The sequence below is a fragment of the Sphaerodactylus townsendi genome, linkage group LG02 (assembly GCF_021028975.2).
Source record: "Sphaerodactylus townsendi isolate TG3544 linkage group LG02, MPM_Stown_v2.3, whole genome shotgun sequence".
NCBI lineage: Eukaryota > Metazoa > Chordata > Lepidosauria > Squamata > Sphaerodactylidae > Sphaerodactylus > Sphaerodactylus townsendi.
This window is the reverse complement of record NC_059426.1, coordinates 37,014,136-37,033,055: the sequence shown is the minus strand read 5'-3', so window position 1 is coordinate 37,033,055 and position 18,920 is coordinate 37,014,136. Positions and strand designations below refer to the sequence as shown.

Genomic DNA, 18,920 nt, shown 5'->3' with positions numbered 1-18,920 from the left:
TGGCCAATTGGCCATGCTGGCAGGGGCTGATGGGAATTGTAGTCCATAACATCTGGAGTGCCAAAGGTTCGCCACCACTGTTATGCCATGGAAGGATTTTGACTCCCTGTTTGGAGATCCCCACAGAAATCTCTTTCCTTCTAATGCAGAATGTTTATTAAAAATACTCTCACCTTTCTCCCTTTGACATATAACCAAAGCTTGTTGATCAGCACAAGAAGTAAAATTCCAGGCCCCGATATACATGGAGTTAGGATTGTTGAGCAAAACACCACATTGGTTGGTCACTTCCTCATTAAACACCTGGGGGAGGAGGGATATGTACTGATAATGTTATCAACAGTTCCAGCATTTTCCATAAAATATAATGAAGTGCTAGTGTGTTTATTATAAATTATGAGTTGAAGTCTGCAAAATTCTGTTTGATCAAGCTTGCCCAATTCCCTTCTTCGGAACAGACCCCATGCCATGCGGTCAAAAGGGACCCTCACCTTCATTTTTCATCAGCAGAAATGCTGGTCAGAGACAGCCCTATGTGATTATCCAAAGAAACAGTACAGAACAAAGTGATATGATACTGAAGAAATGAATCACTTTATATGAAGAGTCTCATGCAATTAGATAGGTCTAAGGCAGATATGTTCTCTGCCATACTATTCCTAGGTACTTTTAAAAAAATGTATGTTTAACGTATTACTGACAATAATACAGTTACCACAATACTTGCAGGAAAGAAACCACAATAAACTTAAGAACCACAATGTTATCTTGGGTTATTTTAGTTTACAGGAAGCACTCAACTGCAAACCAAATATGGAAGTTGAATAGATTTAATTTTTGATACTTTTTTGTACTTGTACTTTCTTTGTCCTATCTCAGTAACAATCGAGCTCAATTTGTTCTTTGATTTTTACATTATTTATAGTCTACCTTTCTCACTTAGACTCAAGACAGACTACATGATACAATCAATCTGCTAAGCAATATAATAGGACTAGGATGACAGAAATCTGGAAAAAGTGTTAAACATTTGACATGATATGTTAATGCAGAAAATTGTACTGTATAAAACAGTGCAGAGAAAACAAGATGATACATACAACAAACAGATAACACATACTATATACAGCAATATAATTCAATCTCATTCCCTTTATTGAAGTGTCTTTCTGAACCTTTTTGTTGTAACAGAAGTCTTATTATAGTTATAAAAATGACTTCCAAAACAACTCTGTTTTATACAGTTGCAGAATGAGAGAAGCATGGGAGACCTCCTGGGGGTCACAACAAAGAATGAAAGGGTACAGGAAGTTATTTTAATCAAATTACAATGAAAAACCAGAATCCCAACGACTTACATCAATTAAAATTTTCCTTACTCTTCCTCGGATCAATGGGTGGAAATTGGTATACAGTAATTCACTGTTATCTTCCCATTTGCTTTTGTGTGTCTTCACTGTAAACTGCAAACCAATCCAAATGTCTTTTGGCATATTGGGAAGCAAGGATGTTATAAAATCTGTTGGTTAGAACAAATTTGAATATTAGTATTATGCAGACAGAGGTAGCATTCAGTGTCTTAGGCCCTGCCTAGAATTTCTGCACATAAGAAAAAGAGGGGCAATTTTTGCAGAGAGCAATCAGCGGAAATTGCCCTCCTCTTGCATCCATGAAAATTCTAGGTAGTATCTAAGCCAATTTGTTTGTAATAGGAACAAACCTCAAACCCTTAGGTTTATGCTGTATCTCCCCCTTTCCTGTTTTAGAAAGTCCTCAGTCTTATTTCTAATTTGTTGTGATGCCCAGTTTAGACACTATTGAGATATTCCTTTCCCAGTAACTGATTCTAAATCAGGATTCAATCTTCCAATGCCATATTACAGAGAGAGACTAAGTTGCTTCCTCTTTCACAGAGATAGAAAATTTCTGGAAAATTCTGAAGTCATGGTGGAAAAAATTATTATTTATTAAACTTTTATACCGCCCACCCCCAGAGGGCTCTGAGCCCTACTATTCTTCATACTAGACACATTGAGAACAGTGTCTTTAAAAAGCATTTAACAGATTCCAAAAAACAGAAAACAATTCATAGAAATTTTCTCCCTTGATGCTCCTAGAAAATTCCAGTTTTGCCCTCAGATAAACCGAAAAACAAGTTCTTGGGGAAAAAATGCCCATCCCCTCTCCAGTGTTTTTTTCAGGGCCTTCATGTCCTCACTGAGGGCCTTTTCCCTCAACTCACATACCGCCAAGTCTCCATACCATATCACTGTGATCCCTAGTTGTGCCTCCTAAGGATGGCGGATCTACTGCTACTTTGATTTAGAAATGGACAAATTACTTTATAATAGCTTACTCATGTTCTTCCCCTACGATCCTGCGTTATGGATTCTCTTGTTTTAAGACTTTTATGGAGGATGAATGACTACTCAGTCGCTACACAGCTGAATGGAGAATTTCAGACCAGCTCTTTAACATTTTTATGGAGGATGAAGACCCATGACTATTCAGTCTCTACACAGCTGAATGGAGAATTTCAGACCAGCTCTTATTAAATTCCGTTCAGACAGACACAGATGTGACATACAAAGTTTGTGGAGACTGGGTCAAATGGCAACCAAGGTAAGGATTCATTGGGCAAGTAAATTTCTGTTACCCTTGGTTCCTTAAAGCGGGAATTGCAAATCACCGGTGTCAAAGGATTTTGTGGAGGTATTAATGATCATAAAACTGGAACGCATGCTAAAAATGGAAGAACAGTAGATAATTTTCTACTTATTTGCATCAAGTGGTAACATTTATGGTCAACTTATCATGACGAAAGAACACGTGATCATAGGGGCAAATGTGATTTGGCTCTTAGATGAATGCATGTGGGTGCCAAGTGCTGTCAAGTCGCTTCTGACTCATAATCAAAAGCTTTGCTGTAATCTATACAAGCTGATTTTCTTCTGAAATTCTCTTGCACACCCCAGCAACCCATGTAAATTTGCAATACGATCTCTAATGCTTCTTCCTTTCCTGAATTCAACTTGAACAAGAGGCATTTCTCATTCCATATATGAATGCAGTCTTTGTTGTAAGATTTTGAGCACTGCTTTACTTGCATTTGAGCACATGCTTCCTTTCAAGAGTCATCATATAGTTTTTGGGATATTATTATCATCATCATCATCATCATCATCATCATCATCATCATCATCATCATCATCATCATCATCAACAACAACAACAACAACAACAACAACAACAACAACAATAATATGATTTAATATACTGCCCTATCCCCGAAGGGCTCAGGGCGGTGAACAATATAAATATAATATATAAAACTTGCATACAATTTAAAAACAGTTCTAAAACAATGTCCCACGAAACCCATATACAACTCTCCCCAGAAAGGAATAATGGGTCCCGATGGTGTTAGGACCCCTAGAAGCAGGGGGCGGGGGGGGGGGGGCAGAGGCACCGTCAGCGGCTGGCCTCTCCAAAGGCCCGGTGGAACAACTCGGTTAGAAAGAAGGATGTGCACCCATTCTCATGAAAACATTCTCTATCCTTCATGGTCTGTGGTAGTCCTGAGGAAATCTTGAGAATGTAGGTGTCTGTATCTCTGATCATGCACAATGCATAGCTGTGTTTTGAGGATGGAAACGCCCTTTGTTAAGGAACGTTCAATTGTTATCTTACCTTGTTCAGCTTGGTTCCTAATTGAAGGAAGAAAGCCTCCAAGCGTTTGACAGTGCTCATTTGCTTTCAGATATGTGGTATTCCGAGGGGTTATTTTTTGAAAGCACTGAAAGAGGTATTTTTAAAAAAGATACTGTATCATTTTTATATTTACTATTACCTCAAATGCTTAATTTGATGTGTAGTTCATACAGCACAAAATTCAGAAAAAATTCTATACCTAAACATAATAGTTGGCAGTTCACTGCATTTCTGACAATACTCATCAAATGACTGCAATATGAAAGCCTTACCACTCTTTAAATGCTGAGGTACTTTCTTCCAGATCTCCCCCACCAGCTTGCCACTCAGTCAGGAAGCTGGGGCAGAAAGCTGTTAACTACCCCCTCAGGTAGCATACCACCCCCTTGGGGTAAAATCTGTCCCTCTCTCCTGGGGTCACTCGAGGTCAATACCAAAGGGATGCATTTTGTTTATGTAGTCAAGTGCAAGGTTGTGAGTAAGGAAGAGTGGCTGTTTAGTTAAACAATGTAATGATTACAGGGAACAACCTCAAGGTAGCAATAAGACATGTTCTCAGTCTGGCTAAGCAAAATAAAGGAAAGAAAAATTACTGCTTAGTTATTTACAATTCCTGGACCCTGAGTGTTTGTTGCATGGTGCCCCCACTCCAGAACTCACCTGCAAGCATTATCCAGAGTCATTCTCCTCTAGCATCCCTCATCTCAACCCATGAATGAGTGAGTGTGCTTCTCTCAACAACCAAAAATCCCAAAGCCCCCAAACAAAAGAATAGCTCACTCTTTTAGTCTCCCTCTCCACATGGACCCAATGGAAGACCCAATGGGGCCCTTTCCGCACAGGCCAAAAGCAACCATGTCGGGCCAGTAAAACACCATTTTGGCAGGGACCCTTCGCACAGGTGCCACTGCCAAATCACTGCAGCGGTGCTCTGTTCCTGCCCAAATGGTGTTTTCAAACCTCGCTCGGGGAGCGAGGTTTTTAGCAAACGCCAGCTTCCATTTGGTGCCATGCGAACGGCACTGGGTGGAAGTTGGCATTTCTCTCCCGGCCCTCCCAAATGCTGCTTACCCCTCGTCTCCTTCTATCACATTGTGGAGGCCAGGAGACATGCCTCCTGGCCTCCGACTCCAGAGTCGTCACTGTGGCCAGGGGAGCGTGTCCCCTGGCCTCCACAACGCGACAGAAGGAGACGGGAGGTAAGCAACATTTGGGAGCGGCGCAGCCTGTGCGAAGGTTGCGCTGCAGGCGGTGCACTTAGCGGGACCATCCGTGTGAACGGTCCCACGGGGGTGCATCAGCATAAACTATGCCGATGCACCCCCGCAAGCTGGCCGTGCAGAAAGGGCCTGGGTATCAGGTTCTGAAACATACTACAGAACATAAACCCTCTAGTTAAGAGGTGTAAAACATCCAGAATGTTTTCCCTTATAAGTTGTAAATGACCTTAGTATACCCACAGTATCCAGAGAAGTGCATTTCCCCCCATACTCTGCCCATCCCAGTAATGCTAAAGCACCCTTCCATCGTCATAAATGTCACAACATATCTTGCCCATCTGCCTCCCATCCACAATGATTTTCGAATATGATATAAAACACAAACAAGCAAATGTTTTGGGTTTTTTTTTTCTACCTTATCCTGAAAAACTGTCCAATTTTGAGGGCACCATCTTTTGGGTTGTTTATAATCTGGGTCATGTCTTTCCAACAGTGATGCGTTGTACTTCTCACAGATGAAAGGGAGTTTTGAATTACAGTCTATTCTGGGATCTGCAGGAGTCATAAATAAATGAAATCACTCACACTGTTAGTATTTACATTCACTGTTCACTGTTCCATTCAGCATTTACATTCACTTCATTGTCCACACTTAAAATAATCTCTGGCCCCTTCCGCACACGCAAAATAATGCGTTTTCAAACCACTTTCACAACTGTTTGCAAGTGGATTTTGCTATTCCACACAGCTTTAAAGAGCACTGAAAGCAGTTTGAAAGTGCATTATTCTGCATGTGCGGAATGAGCCTTTGATTCAGGCGTAAGAACACAAGCTTTGAACGTAGAATGTCCCCTTGCAGGTCCTGGGAAACACCTTTTTTTGCCCAATCCTTGAGATTTATTGATAGCTATAGCAAAGGTTTGAAAAGAAGGCAGCATGTTATAGCTGAATCTTGTGAGATCTTGGACACTAAGGCTGATTCTGCATGGGCCAAAAACAGCAGTGTGAAAACAGTGTGAAAATGGTGTAAAAGGGTTTAAAACGGTGTAAAAGGGTTTATACTGTTTTCACACCGCTGTTTTTGGCCCATGTGGAATCAGCCTAAGTAAAGCCGATACATGGATGGAGGGAGGCTGCCAAAGCAGACGCTGTGGAGGAAGGCAAACCACCTCTTGTTTCTTACTTGCCTAAAAAGCCCCCTATTGGGGCCGCCATAAGTCAGTTATGGCCTGATGTGTAGTAGATGTGTAGTAGACATTAAACTTCACAAGAGAGAGGGACGACTGGGAATACAAGTTGCCCAGGGCCAGGCTGAAGTCCACTTGCCTCATTTTACTCTGACGACAGTGCAAGGTACGCTGCCCTGAACTCCATGCAGGAAGGGCAGGATAAAAATTCACCAAGTAAATAAAATCATGGAGAATGCCTGGAATCTTTGGGCTTCAACAGATGGAAGTCTATTTAGGGACTTAAAATTGGTCTTTTTAACCATTTGCTTCCTTTTAAATCAGAGAAAGTATTCTCTTGCTGCAGTTTTCCAGTTAAGCAAAGGGTTACTTTAAAGTGAGTGATCTCTGATTCCTAGAAAAGATAATTCCATATTAATAAGTTCCTGCCTCTTTGTTTCTCTCTCCCTTCTTTAGGAGGTAAAGCTGAAGAAATTTCTCTTCCAGGGCCCATGACGCTTCTCAGTAGCCCTGTGACATGATTTGGAAAAGCAGATATGGAAAATGTTTCATCTGAAAGTGGGGGTAACATCTGGTAGCACTGTCAGAAATGTACCCAGTTGTACCGCATGACTTGCAAATTTATGCACTATGTGCATATTTTTCATTAACTTACATGCTTAATTGAGGTCATGATTCATGTTTTCTTGGATCAGGATTTGGATTACTGTAGTACAAATTGCAAGCTACTTTTAGCAAAGTGTGTACACAGCTTATGCAGTTATTTCCAACTGAATAGGGACAATATTGTGGATCTATTGCCATACTGTGCTCTGCAAAAGCAGCATTTATATCCATAGGTTGCACATCCCTTCTGATGCACAATAATTTCCAGACACAAAGACCACCACTTCCAACTGAATTTTAGTTGTCTTACACATGAAGAACTTCCATAAAATAAAAGGCCCCTTCCGCACACGCAAAATAATGCATTTTCAAATCACTTTCACAATGTATTGTCGAAGGCTTTCACGGCCGGAATCACTTGGGTGCTGTGTGGTTTCCGGGCTGTATGGCCGTGTTCTAGCAGCATTCTCTCCTGACGTTTCGCCTGCGTCTGTGGCTGGCATCTTCAGAGGATCACTTTCACAACTGTTTGTAAGTGGATTTTGCTGTTCCGCACAGCTTCAAAGAGCACTGAAAGCAGTTTGAAAGTGCATTATTCTGCATGTGCGGGATGAGCCAAAATTAAAGTGTGACTATACATACATATCCTTTAAAAATCCCTTCTCAGGTTTAAAAAAAATTCTAAAAATTTCAAGGAAAATTCTGAGTGCAGGAAAAAATAGTTTAGCATTTTTAAAGAAAGCAGAACTAACCACCTTACCTCTATACCAGCTGTGATACGAAATATGCCAACAATCCCTGCCATGTCGTTCATGATAACTTGAATATATTGGAAACCTAGTCATATTGAAGAAATAAGACAGTAAATGCATTGTTTCATAAAATATGGTACATAATACAAGAATTCAAATAACTACAAAAAGAGAAAAACACAGAAAATGCATTTTTATTTCGATTTTGATCCAGACCTTCACACTGAGCTACTCATATAAGAAAAAAAGCCACATACCCACAGTATTCTATAACTTTTATAGATTGTAAAGACGGTTTGTTGACAGTGTGAAGAGAACAGATAATGGCATCTTTATCTCTGCAGCTACCAGACACAGTAGCCCAATTGTTTCTGTTATTTCTCAGTGCGCTAATAAACACAAATCACAAACTGACTGAAACTAAGCTTGTGACATGTCAACCATCCTAAATTTCATTCATTTTCCAAGGTATACTTTATTTTCCCGCCCTCAAGAATCCCTCAAAGCCACACATGTACCCTGTTTCCCCGAAAATAAGACAGTGTCTTATATTAATTTTTGCTCCTAAAGATGTACTATGTCTTATTTTCAGGGGATGTCTTATTTTTCTGTGTTCTGTTCGTCGGGCATGCTTCCAAACAAAAACTTTGCTACGTCTTACTTTCGGGGGATGCTTTATGTTTAGCACTTCAGCAAAACCTCTACTATGTCTTATTTTCAGAGGATCTTATTTTCGAAGAAACAGGGTAATTCAGTAAAACAAGTTATAAAATGCTAAAAAAACTCTCAGAGGAATAAAGACTAGCCATCTTCTTTTTGCTTGCACTTATGCATTCAACGTTTATTGCCTTTTTTTGTTGTTGTAATCTGGTATGCTATGGATATGAGCTGTAGTGAATTCTGTGTGCCTTCTCAATACGGTAGTTTTACTGTGGCATACATTTTCAAACAGCCAGCGTGGTGTAGTGGTTAGGGTGTCAGACTAGGATCTGGGAAACCCAGGTTCGAATCCTCACTATACCATGGAAACTCGCTGGGTGACCTTGGGCCAGTCACTCGTTCTCACCCTTAACCCTGACGAATATTTGGATGGAAGGCATCTAAGGAATACTATGGGCATGAAGTGAAGGCAGGCAACAGCAAACCACCTCTGCCTTGAAAACCCTATGAGGTTGCCACAAGTCAACTGTGTCTTGATGGCCAAAACCCCCCAATGCTTTCAAGAAGTAGAGACCACTTCACCAGACGATTAGCTGAATTCTGTGCCATGAAAGATTATGCCACAATAAACCTCTAAAGTGGTATAAGGCTCATATTAGTTTTGCTGCAACAAAAACACCTCTTTGGAATTATTACAGAATTGGGTTTCTGTCAGAGAGTGATTTTCAGCAGTTTTCCCTTACTACACTAGACCTCTGACTTTTTTCATGCTGCAGGAGGTTTCTCTGTACTACGAGCATCACTGAGGGAACTGTTTTCAGCTGTAGCAGGAAATCCTGTTTTGCTAACAAAAACTGCTACTGTCAGCAGAAATTCTACATGGGATCCAATCCATCATCTATAAACTAGCAGCAAAAGCCCATTGCAGAGGGGGAAGATGCCCTATGAAGCATCCCTTCCTGCAATGATCTAAACTCAGTTTTTGGGGTGGGGGGGGGAGGCTTGACTTTTGGGGTTGTGGGCAGCTGGAGGAGGGTGCCGGCCAGTGGAGCAGGTCGGCTTTTGGGGATGGGGGGGAGGAAGGTGCCAGCCCAGCTTTTGGGGGTCAGAAGGGTGGGAGAAGGATGCTGGCTGGTGGCTCCTCCGCTGCCCGGCTTGGCTTTTAGGGGTGGGAATGGTGGGAGGAGGGTGCCGGCTGGCGGAGCGGCTGCTTCACTGCTTAGCTTGGCTTTTGGGGGGGGGGGAAGGGTGAGAGGAGGGTGCTGGAGGTGGAGTAGCTGCACTGCTGCCCGGCTCAGCTTTTGAGGGGTGGGAAGGGTGGGAGGAGGGGGCGGGCCGGTGGAGCACCTGCTCTGCCATCTGGCTTGGCTTTTGGGGAGGTGGGAGGGCTTCTTGGAGCCCGCAGAGCAGTGGGAATGTCAGGGCGATAAACTGCCACCAATGGGAGAGTAGAAATCACTTTGTGAGTCCTGTTCCCTCACTGGCTGATGGTTTGTCGTCGAAACATTCAATGTTTTAGGGTTTTATTGTTTAAGATTTGACACAGACTGCATACCCATTATTTCATCTCTCTCTCTCTCTCTCTCTCTCTCTCTCTCTCTCTCGCAGGGATGGGCAAAATGGGGGCTGTGAGAAGAGCAAGAAGTAGGGCACTTCCTCTCATGTAGCTAGAGAAACAGTGGGGAGACCGCACTGTGGAGCAAGTAGCCTCGGAATAAGCAAAGCATGCAAAATGGCCTTTGTATGCTACCCTAAACTCCTTGAAAAAAAAGTAATATATAAAAATGTAATAATTGTCCCCATGCTATCAACTAATGTACACGAACGACAGACTGATGATCAGAGGCCCCACAAAGTAAGCTGTTTCACACAAGCAGCTCCGTACATGGAACTGTTTCTATGAGGTTGTATTAAAAGAAGCCACTTCTTCACGGAAGAATAAATTGATCCTAATAGTTTAAGGGCATCTGACTTAAAGTCTATCATTTCATGTCACATGTTTAAAAATAGCCCAACTCTTTAGCATCAGATTGTTGTCGATGGTTCTACATACCATGAATGGAAGTGACCAGCAGGAATCACAGATTTCAGCCACCAATTCTGCCACTTATCTGATAACTGCAAATGCAAATGGATACGCTAGCAAGCATCGGCACAACATTTATTATTCTGGAACTTGATTTGTTTTATTTAACGGTATTGGTCTGTGACTGTAAATAAATAAATACTGAATATCCTTCCCACATAGGTACCCAATACTGAAGCTTCCCAAGACTGAGAAGCCATTTTGGTAGAATATCTGAAACCGTTAAAATGCCTAACTGTGGTTTGTTCTCTCAACCATGAAGGATCAGCTTAAGATATAAATTGAAATTAGACTGTGTGGAAGTGAACAAACCATAGTTTGCCACTTCATCCAATTTGGATTTCACAACAAACTGTGATTAGTTCTTAACAAGGAAGTCTTCAATAGGCCAGTGCTATAGAAGATGGCAACAGACAGACTCAACTTGGTGTTGCGAATTCATGGTTTGAACTGAGCACCAATCAATGGGAGCCAGGAATACACCAGTTTACTGGTGTATTTTAATATTCTCTTCCTGCTCTTAGATATAAGCATTGCACTTCCCATATGCTTTACTAAGGATGGCTTTAAGGTTTTCTGCACAGGTGTTTTTCACAGTAAAATATATGAAATCATAAATTACCTTTTCCAATCTGCTTAGGACTCCAGTTAATTCTGTGAATGAAGCCACAGAAGCTAAATCACTTCCATTATAAGAACAGTAGAGAGCAGCTTCTTGATAGCTCAGGTTCTTATTTGACACAAACCAGAATTCAGACCCGTCAATAACCGTTGAAAGCCCATGAGTTGCATGTTCATCTATAAGGAAACAGAACCATACACAGAGTTTTGTTTTTTACAAATACATACACAAACCATTAAAGCACAGTCTGACAACATTTAATTTGATGGCACCTAATCACTCTCAACACCAAGAATCTACACCATTGTCTTAGTCATTCTAGTTTGTAGGCAGGACAACAAACCAGAATTTCATTTCAACTGATTTTGACTTCATAGAAAATTGTGGTTAGTTCTGAACCAGGAAGTCTTCAGTATCATGTGAGGGGCTGGGAATACAGAGGGGTTGGGAATACAGAGACTCAGTTGTAGTAAGCAGAATTCCATAATTCAGGTTTCTTGTGGCGGGGCAGGGTGGGGAGAGATTTATATCTAAATAAATAAAATAAACACATTTGAAAAAAAGACTGAACAGTAAAGTTGAACATCAGATTTTTGATATGCTTCTCCAAGAACAGAACTCATGACACAATTGACGGCAAGCACAGCAGAGAATGAGGCATAGACATAATTTGAATGTAATGGCTACCCATGGTTTGTCAATATAGGAATGAGCCTGGGGAATCCTTGAAAAGCCCTTTTACATCTAGTCCAGCAGGCCTTTTCCCCCAGGGCCAACCCAGCTGGTTCAGAAGGCCGACGACAGTGTGCAGAGCAAGAGGCCATCTCCTGCTGTTAACTCTTATTCACAGGTTGTTGCTGCTATACTTGGAGGTTCCTGGTACCCACTGATAGATTCTCCTCCATGACTCTGTCTAACCTCCTTTTTTAAAGCCACCCATGATTCATGGGCCTTCATGATATCCACTGGCAGTGAATTCCACACATTTCACACTGAGCTAAGTGTATCGCCTTTTGTCTGTCTTAAATCTATTGCCCATCATCTTCACTGGGTGCTTCTGAGTTCTCCTCTATCCCTCTTCTCTACCCATGCATGCTTTTATAAAACTTAGTGATGGCTCTCTCTCAGTCATTTTTTTTTCTCAAGTCACTCTCTTCCTAATGACCATTTCGTGAAAGACTTCACTCTAAACTATACATGATCCAACTGAACCACATGAGATTTCCACTTGAGCTCAGGATTTCCAAGTAACTTCCCAAAGACATCTAAGATTATTTTAAAATGTAGTTGGCTTTGGTAGTCAGTGATATAATCTCATGAGCCCTGTTGCGAGACCAGTGTGGTGTAATGTTTAAGGTGTTGGACTAGGACCTGGTTCAAATCCCCACTTGCGCCAAAGAAGCTTGCTGGGTGACCTTAAGGGCCAGTCACACACCCTTGGAGAATCCAATGAATACAGGCAATGTCAAATCACCTCTGAACAGCTCTACAGGGTCACTATAAGTCAGCTGTGATTTGATAGCAATTTTTTTAAAAAAATTAACAGCTGTAGTGAGTTTATGATGATTGTTTTACTAAGATTATGTTTTTGTTCCGCAGATTCTCAAAATCTTTTAGTTTACTGTATTGTCGAAGGTTTTCACGGCCAGATTCAACTGATTCTGGTGGGTTTTCTGGGCTGTGTGGTGGATCCACCAGACCACGGCCACACAGCCCGGAAAACCCACCAGAACCAGTTTTGGTTTACTGTTTGGCATTTTGTGGTTGAAAGTCTAGTCTCCCCTTTTTGGTTGTATTTTCATGATGAACAAAGCAAGGAGAAGGAGCAAACTGGCTTGCATTCTGTCTAGCTGACCAGAATCAGCAGGGTTATTACATCAGATGGGACCCTTCTGGGCCACCATATAACCTGATCCACATTGGGCTGAAAGCTGCAGCACTTCTCTGCCCCTCAGAAAGGTTGATCAGGAAGTGCAGCAAAGATGAGGCCAACCTCCACTTGCAAACCATCACAATGATGCGTGCTCCCAATTCTGACTTAAGACTACCGTTAGTAGATTGTTATTAGATGTCTCATGCTACCGAGACCCATTTTGCACCATGTAACTTACCACAATGACAAAAGTAAGCTTTAAATAGAAGTAAATAAATACACCCCACTTATGATTATCACCTAATTCAATGGCATGTAGCAAAAACATGCTAAGTTACCTGGTTTGTACCACTCGGGAGTCTTTATTTTAGTACCTGTTCATAATAGAGGAAAAGATGAAGACATTAAGTAAGTTGCTGTTCTGACCACAGTGAGCCAAATTCTTTTTCTAATGACAGAGAGAATTGGAGGAAAGAGGGAGAAGAGTTTTCAAAAGGACAATTAAAAACAGGGTTTGGATTGTTTTGTTCTTGTAACAAATTCAAGTAATATAATCAAATCACAGACAACTGTAAGTACAACTGAAGAATGTTAAGTCCAACTGCAACTTAAATAAGAATGTAATTCAATTCAATTTTAATGTGGTCATAAACCAATAGAAATAAGAATGTAATGGAAAAAGGTATACTGAATGTAGCGTTGAAAGAGCAGTCTAACGATCCTACAGACTTTCCCTATTTCTAGAGTTCCTTGTTTCTCTGCAGCTTTATTCTTAAAGAGAATAAATATTCTTACATTCTTAGTCTCCACCTCACAGAGTGGCAAGAAGTTCTTATGGCAGTACTTCATGAGAGGGTTTTTTTCTTTATGAAAGCACACTAGAATAAAGTGACAATTTTTTAATTAGTATTTCTTAGTCTTACTACTATCTGTGGGCCTAACTACACATCACGTCTTCTCCAGGTGGGTCCTGGGTCCATCCACTCTCATGTGCATTGCAAGGACCATGCTTGGAATTCAATTCTCTAATATTCAGATAAGGAGTGGGGGGGGGGGGGGGGCAGGGAAGGATCTGTGGGATACCATGTGCCCTGCTCGGCCAAAAGTAAGTATCCTCAACAAAGCAAATCGCAACTTCCCATGGGTTTTTCAGGTCAGGAACCTAACTTCATTTCTCCCTGTAGTCCACTGTTGAATCAGGAAAATACACAACTGGGAGTGAAGTTCTAAGCATGGAATTCATAGAGCTTATGTATTCTGAACGCACACTAAGCAATACACTCAAAACATGTCAAAGTCAAAAATTGATTTAATCATCATTTCTTTAAAAACAAACAAACCACAGATGTTTAAAGAGTTAAGACAGTCTAGACCTGCTGGCATGGTAGATGAAAATAAAATATATCTTTAACAAAATAAGATACAAAACATTACACAACTAATTTTACCTTTAGTGATCTGGCAGACCCATTCCAGTTTAGCGTCACAACGGAAAGGTTTTAAATAGAAATATTCTCTGTCATCAAAAAGATAAGGACGCCAGAACGGTCTCCGTCTTACACTAAGAGACTGAACATACAAAAGAAACAAAAATACATAGTTGTGTTCAAGCCCAGTTCCAGCATTCAGTCAAGAGTTAATAAAAGGTAATGTTTTAATCCTTAAAAAAAAAAAGATGAACTTTTAGTGGATAAAAAGTACAGATGCTTGGTGTGCCATATATAGAGGAATAAAATGAACAGCTGCATCCAATGCATATTCATTTAGAAGCAATCCCACTGTATCCAACAGTATGGAATTGCAGCTTGAAGAGTCAAATGATACATTAATAGGTATATCTAAACCCAAACTGCTGCCCTCTATAATTTAGTATATTTATAAAATATATGATTCTGTAGTCACTACTGCCAACTAGGTAGTCTGTAGTATTTCTACAGAAATCTTAGGAGAAATTCACTGGCAAATTCTTAACAAGCTAGTAGCTTCTTTAAGTCATGTCATGTTGACTTTATTGATTGCATCAATTATTCTAAATTTAAACAAAATGTGTTTTTAAAAAACACAGCGCAAAGTAATTTTCTTCACCCTCTGTATATTAGAAATCGATTTCAACAGCAGCTAATAAAAATGCTAATATGCACCTTGAAGGCTGCACAGTCTCTAACATCGTAGTCATCTTCTTCAAACTCCGGAGGCATAATAACAGTAGATACCTAAGGAAGGAAATGGAGAGGCAGTCAGACATTATTAGTTAATTGCAATTTATTCATATCAGCTAGCATTTTTAACAGCAGTCAATGTAGTAGTCAGCAAAATCATGATGCAAGTTAAAAACAAACACTGAATTCCACAGACCAGTCTGTTGCAACACCTTTTGAAATTTCATACTGATAATATTCTTTTACGGAATAAAACATGACTCCAAGAACAATACTCATTCAGTATAGATCAGTTTCTCAAATGAAATTATTAGGGTAGTACTTATGGTGGGAATTTCCACATTCGGAGCCCTGACACATGTAAGAAATGGCTTTTCTGTGGAGGTTAATTCTAGACAGGTCAAAATAAATGCTTCATGGCCCACTAGTAACTGGATACCAGTCAAACAAAATGGCAACTGCTTCAGAGATTTAAAAATTAACTCAAAATATGTTCAGATGTTCAGCCTTTAAAAATAAATTATCTCGCTGTATTTTGCTTCTGCACAATACATTTTGAAGATGTTGTCCAATTTCCCCAATAAAGATACAGTGTATTTTTTTTTCAGTTTTCACTTTAACCTACAGGCTTATTGTCACTCCACTGCCATGATGCTAGATATTCTGGATTCCTCTTATTTAGGCCAACCCAGACCCATCGGTCATCACTGAAAAGAAAACAACATTTCAATTACATTAAAGTTTCATGCGTAACATCATGTCAGGTTATAGTTCAGTACATACATTCAAACTGTGCACATGGTAGCAGAACTGGGCATGTATATTTAATTGTTGTTGTTGTTGTTGTTGTTGTTGTTGTTGTTATTATTATTATTATTATTATTATTATTATTATTATTAAACATGAAGCTGATACAGAGCATGATCCAAAATATTACTTTTATGCATGGAAAAAGGCTTGGGCATAGCAGATTTTTTTTTCTTTGAACACCATCATTACTTAACCCAAACTGAACTTGAAAGTCTTCCCAGGTTCAAAAAAGGGTCACCATATGGCATGATGGGATGCTGAACACAGCATTTAGACATCACAATAAATCCTTGTGTGTTTAAACTGTGGTTAGCCTCCTAGCCTTAAGTATTAATGCTGATTAACACACAAACCTCAGTCTGTCTGCTTCTATCCTCTGTCCACCTCTCATATGGGCTCCTTCTGCACATGCAAAATATTTCACTTTCAATTGACTTTCAAGTCATTTTGCAGCTGGATTTTACTGTGCAGAATAGCAAAATCCACTTGCAAACAATTGTGAAAGTAGATTGAAAGTGCATTATCCTGCACATGTGGAATGGGCCATGGAGAACATTTCCTATATCCTGTTGCCTCTGTAGTCAGGCAGCCACAAGGAACAGTGCAGATGTCATAACAAACCACAAAACCAGGCAACAGTTAGCAAACTGGCAACAAGCTGTAGTTTGAAGGTTTCATGCCAATTAAGAAACCTCAATTTGCTTGACAGTTTACTTTCAGAATCACATCTATGCAGGATTTGATCAACCTGTGGTTAAGAACATAAGAACATAAGAACTAGCCTGCTGGATCAGACCAGAGTCCATCTAGTCCAGCATTCTGCTACTCGCAGTGGCCCACCAGGTGCCTTTGGGAGCTCACGTGCAGGATGTGAAAGCAATGGCCTTCTGCTGCTGCTGCTGCTGCTCCTGAGCACCTGGTCTGCTAAGGCATTTGCAATCTGAGATCAAGGAGGATCAAGATTGGTAGCCATAAATTGACTTCTCCTCCATAAATCTGTCCAAGCCCTTTTTAAAGCTAAAAGGTTTATTGTGATTTCTGAACACACACTAACAGTACACTCCTATGCAGAATTATTCTAGTCTCAGCCCAATCAATGGGACAGTTATTTCAGTCTAAAATCAACTGACAGACTGGGAGTACCTACGTGGGATTGCACTGTAGGAAACAAGCCCAAACCCCATAGCCATATAGAACTCATTGTGCAGTCATGTAAACTCTAACCATATCTCAGAACGTCTGCAAAAAATCCAGCAGCGGTATTTAAGCATTAAGGAATCATTACTGAAGTCATACTAAAAAAAAAAATCCCTCTGCAAAGATACCTTACTATAAGAAATGTTTAGCAGTTGATAATTGTTTACTTGTGTTACATTTTCTGTAGATTAAAAGAAGAGGTTTGTGGCTTAATGTTAGTTATTTAAACTTTTAAAGTGTCACAGTCCACTGTTTCCCACACAAGGGGATTTGCACAGGTCACAATTTTCTCTCTCTTGAGAGAAATGTTTGGATCCACCAGTGATTTCCACTATGGAAGGCTTTGTATCAGGAGAGTGAGACGCTTACTGGTACAATCCTGCCCAAAATACTGCTTTTGGAATGCAGGGACAGCAAGTGGAAACTTTCCATTTGTGGAAATCCACTGCTGGATCTAAGCCGAAGCAATAATACTGACATGCTGGAATCTTTTATATTATTGAAGTTGAGAGGTATAATATAATTTCAATTACTAAGTGTTCTAAAAAACTTTTTATCAGTCTCTTGTCCACCTCAACAGAACTGTGATATTTATGTCAACAACAAAGGCAGATTTTAGACAGCACCAGATTTGGAACTCTAGCAATTCAAAAATATTACCTGATGACAGTCCTCAATATATTATGGAACTCCTTTATTTCCTCCTTGTGGTTAAAACTAGGAAGATGGCCGCCAAGAGCCTCACAGAACCTTTCCGCTTCTTCCCAGGTTCTGGTTCTCAGCACTCTTTCCTTATGGAATAACTTAAAAGAAAAACAAAAAGAACAATTCAACGTCATTTTTTAAATTTTTGTGCTGAAGATTTACTTTACTTTAAAGCTACTTGATTAAATAATAATGCAGAACCATTTCATTTTGCTAATTCTGTATTCTTGCAGAGAACTCCTACATCTGCTCCATGTCCGCATTTCAAATGAATAAACTTTCCTCTTGTCAGTGTTCTTCACTGTCTAAATTCCACATCAATAAATAGTAATGGGAATAGTATGGTATGAATTATCTTGGTCACCAGTGACACATCCTTACACTTAAGAAGTTCTTCCTAGCTTCTTCATGGTTGCCTGTCCCAATCTCATCTCCTCCTGATTTCACGGTTGCAGTCTCCCTTTTGGTTGATAACGGAGCCAAGGAATTAAAAATCTTTCAACAATTTCAATTTCTTCACTGTTATCCTTAAAGTTGTGTAATTCCCCAGGAGTCATTACTTTTGCTTCTTGATGTTCAGCTGTAATTCTGCTATAGCCCTTTCTCCTTTAACTTTCATCAGGAGTCATTTCAAGGGTTCACTTTTTTTTGTACCAGTGATGTGGTATCATCTTCATATCTCAAATTATGTTCCTTCCACCAATTTGCATTCTACCATCATCTAAATCTAATCCATCTTTGTTTACGATACATTCTGCACAGAGATTAAACAGATAGGGAGATAAAATACGTCCTTGTTTGACACCTTTGCCAATTGGAAACCATTCTGTTACTCCAAATGCTGTCCTATCAGTAACCTATTAACCAGAATACAATTTGTACATCAAAACAATCAGTGGTTGTGGCACATCCATTTTTTAAAAAATCAACAATAGCTTTTCACAATCCACACAGTCAAAAGCTGTACTGTAATCTGTGAAACACAAGCTGATTTTCTTCTGAAATTCTCCAGAAGGTTCCGGTAACCAACATAAATTTGCAATATTAATTCCAATGCCTCCTCCTTTTCTGAATCCAGCTTGAACACAGAGGTGGAGCTGCGATGGGGACATCTGGAGCAGCTTGACCTGGGCACTGCCATTGCAGTCACGTGTCGGGGCCGGGCAGTTCATGTCATAGGCGCAGCCCCCCCATCACTGTTTGAACATCTGGCATTTCTTGTTCTAAATATCGTAAGAGTCTTTGCTGTAAGAGTTTGAACATCATTGCAGTCGTGAAAAATTAATTTGATGGTCAGACAGTTGAAGTCCCTGATGACTCCTTTTTTCAGA

General features: G+C 40.2%; 1 protein-coding gene across 1 annotated transcript in view; it reads right to left on the bottom strand.

The window, feature by feature from the left end:
• Positions 1 to 18,920, bottom strand: part of LY75 (lymphocyte antigen 75) — a 96,509-nt gene that overhangs the window by 30,740 nt on the left and 46,849 nt on the right. Inside the window, exons 13-24 of the mRNA XM_048484484.1 lie at positions 17,545 to 17,687; positions 15,502 to 15,583; positions 14,859 to 14,930; positions 14,166 to 14,286; positions 13,056 to 13,091; positions 10,845 to 11,020; positions 10,190 to 10,254; positions 7,485 to 7,561; positions 5,347 to 5,483; positions 3,691 to 3,796; positions 1,359 to 1,519; positions 174 to 303 (exon numbers count right to left, since the gene is read on the bottom strand). Coding sequence (XP_048340441.1) covers positions 174 to 303; positions 1,359 to 1,519; positions 3,691 to 3,796; positions 5,347 to 5,483; positions 7,485 to 7,561; positions 10,190 to 10,254; positions 10,845 to 11,020; positions 13,056 to 13,091; positions 14,166 to 14,286; positions 14,859 to 14,930; positions 15,502 to 15,583; positions 17,545 to 17,687 — 1,306 coding nt within the window. The remainder of the gene's footprint in view (positions 1 to 173; positions 304 to 1,358; positions 1,520 to 3,690; positions 3,797 to 5,346; positions 5,484 to 7,484; positions 7,562 to 10,189; positions 10,255 to 10,844; positions 11,021 to 13,055; positions 13,092 to 14,165; positions 14,287 to 14,858; positions 14,931 to 15,501; positions 15,584 to 17,544; positions 17,688 to 18,920) is intronic.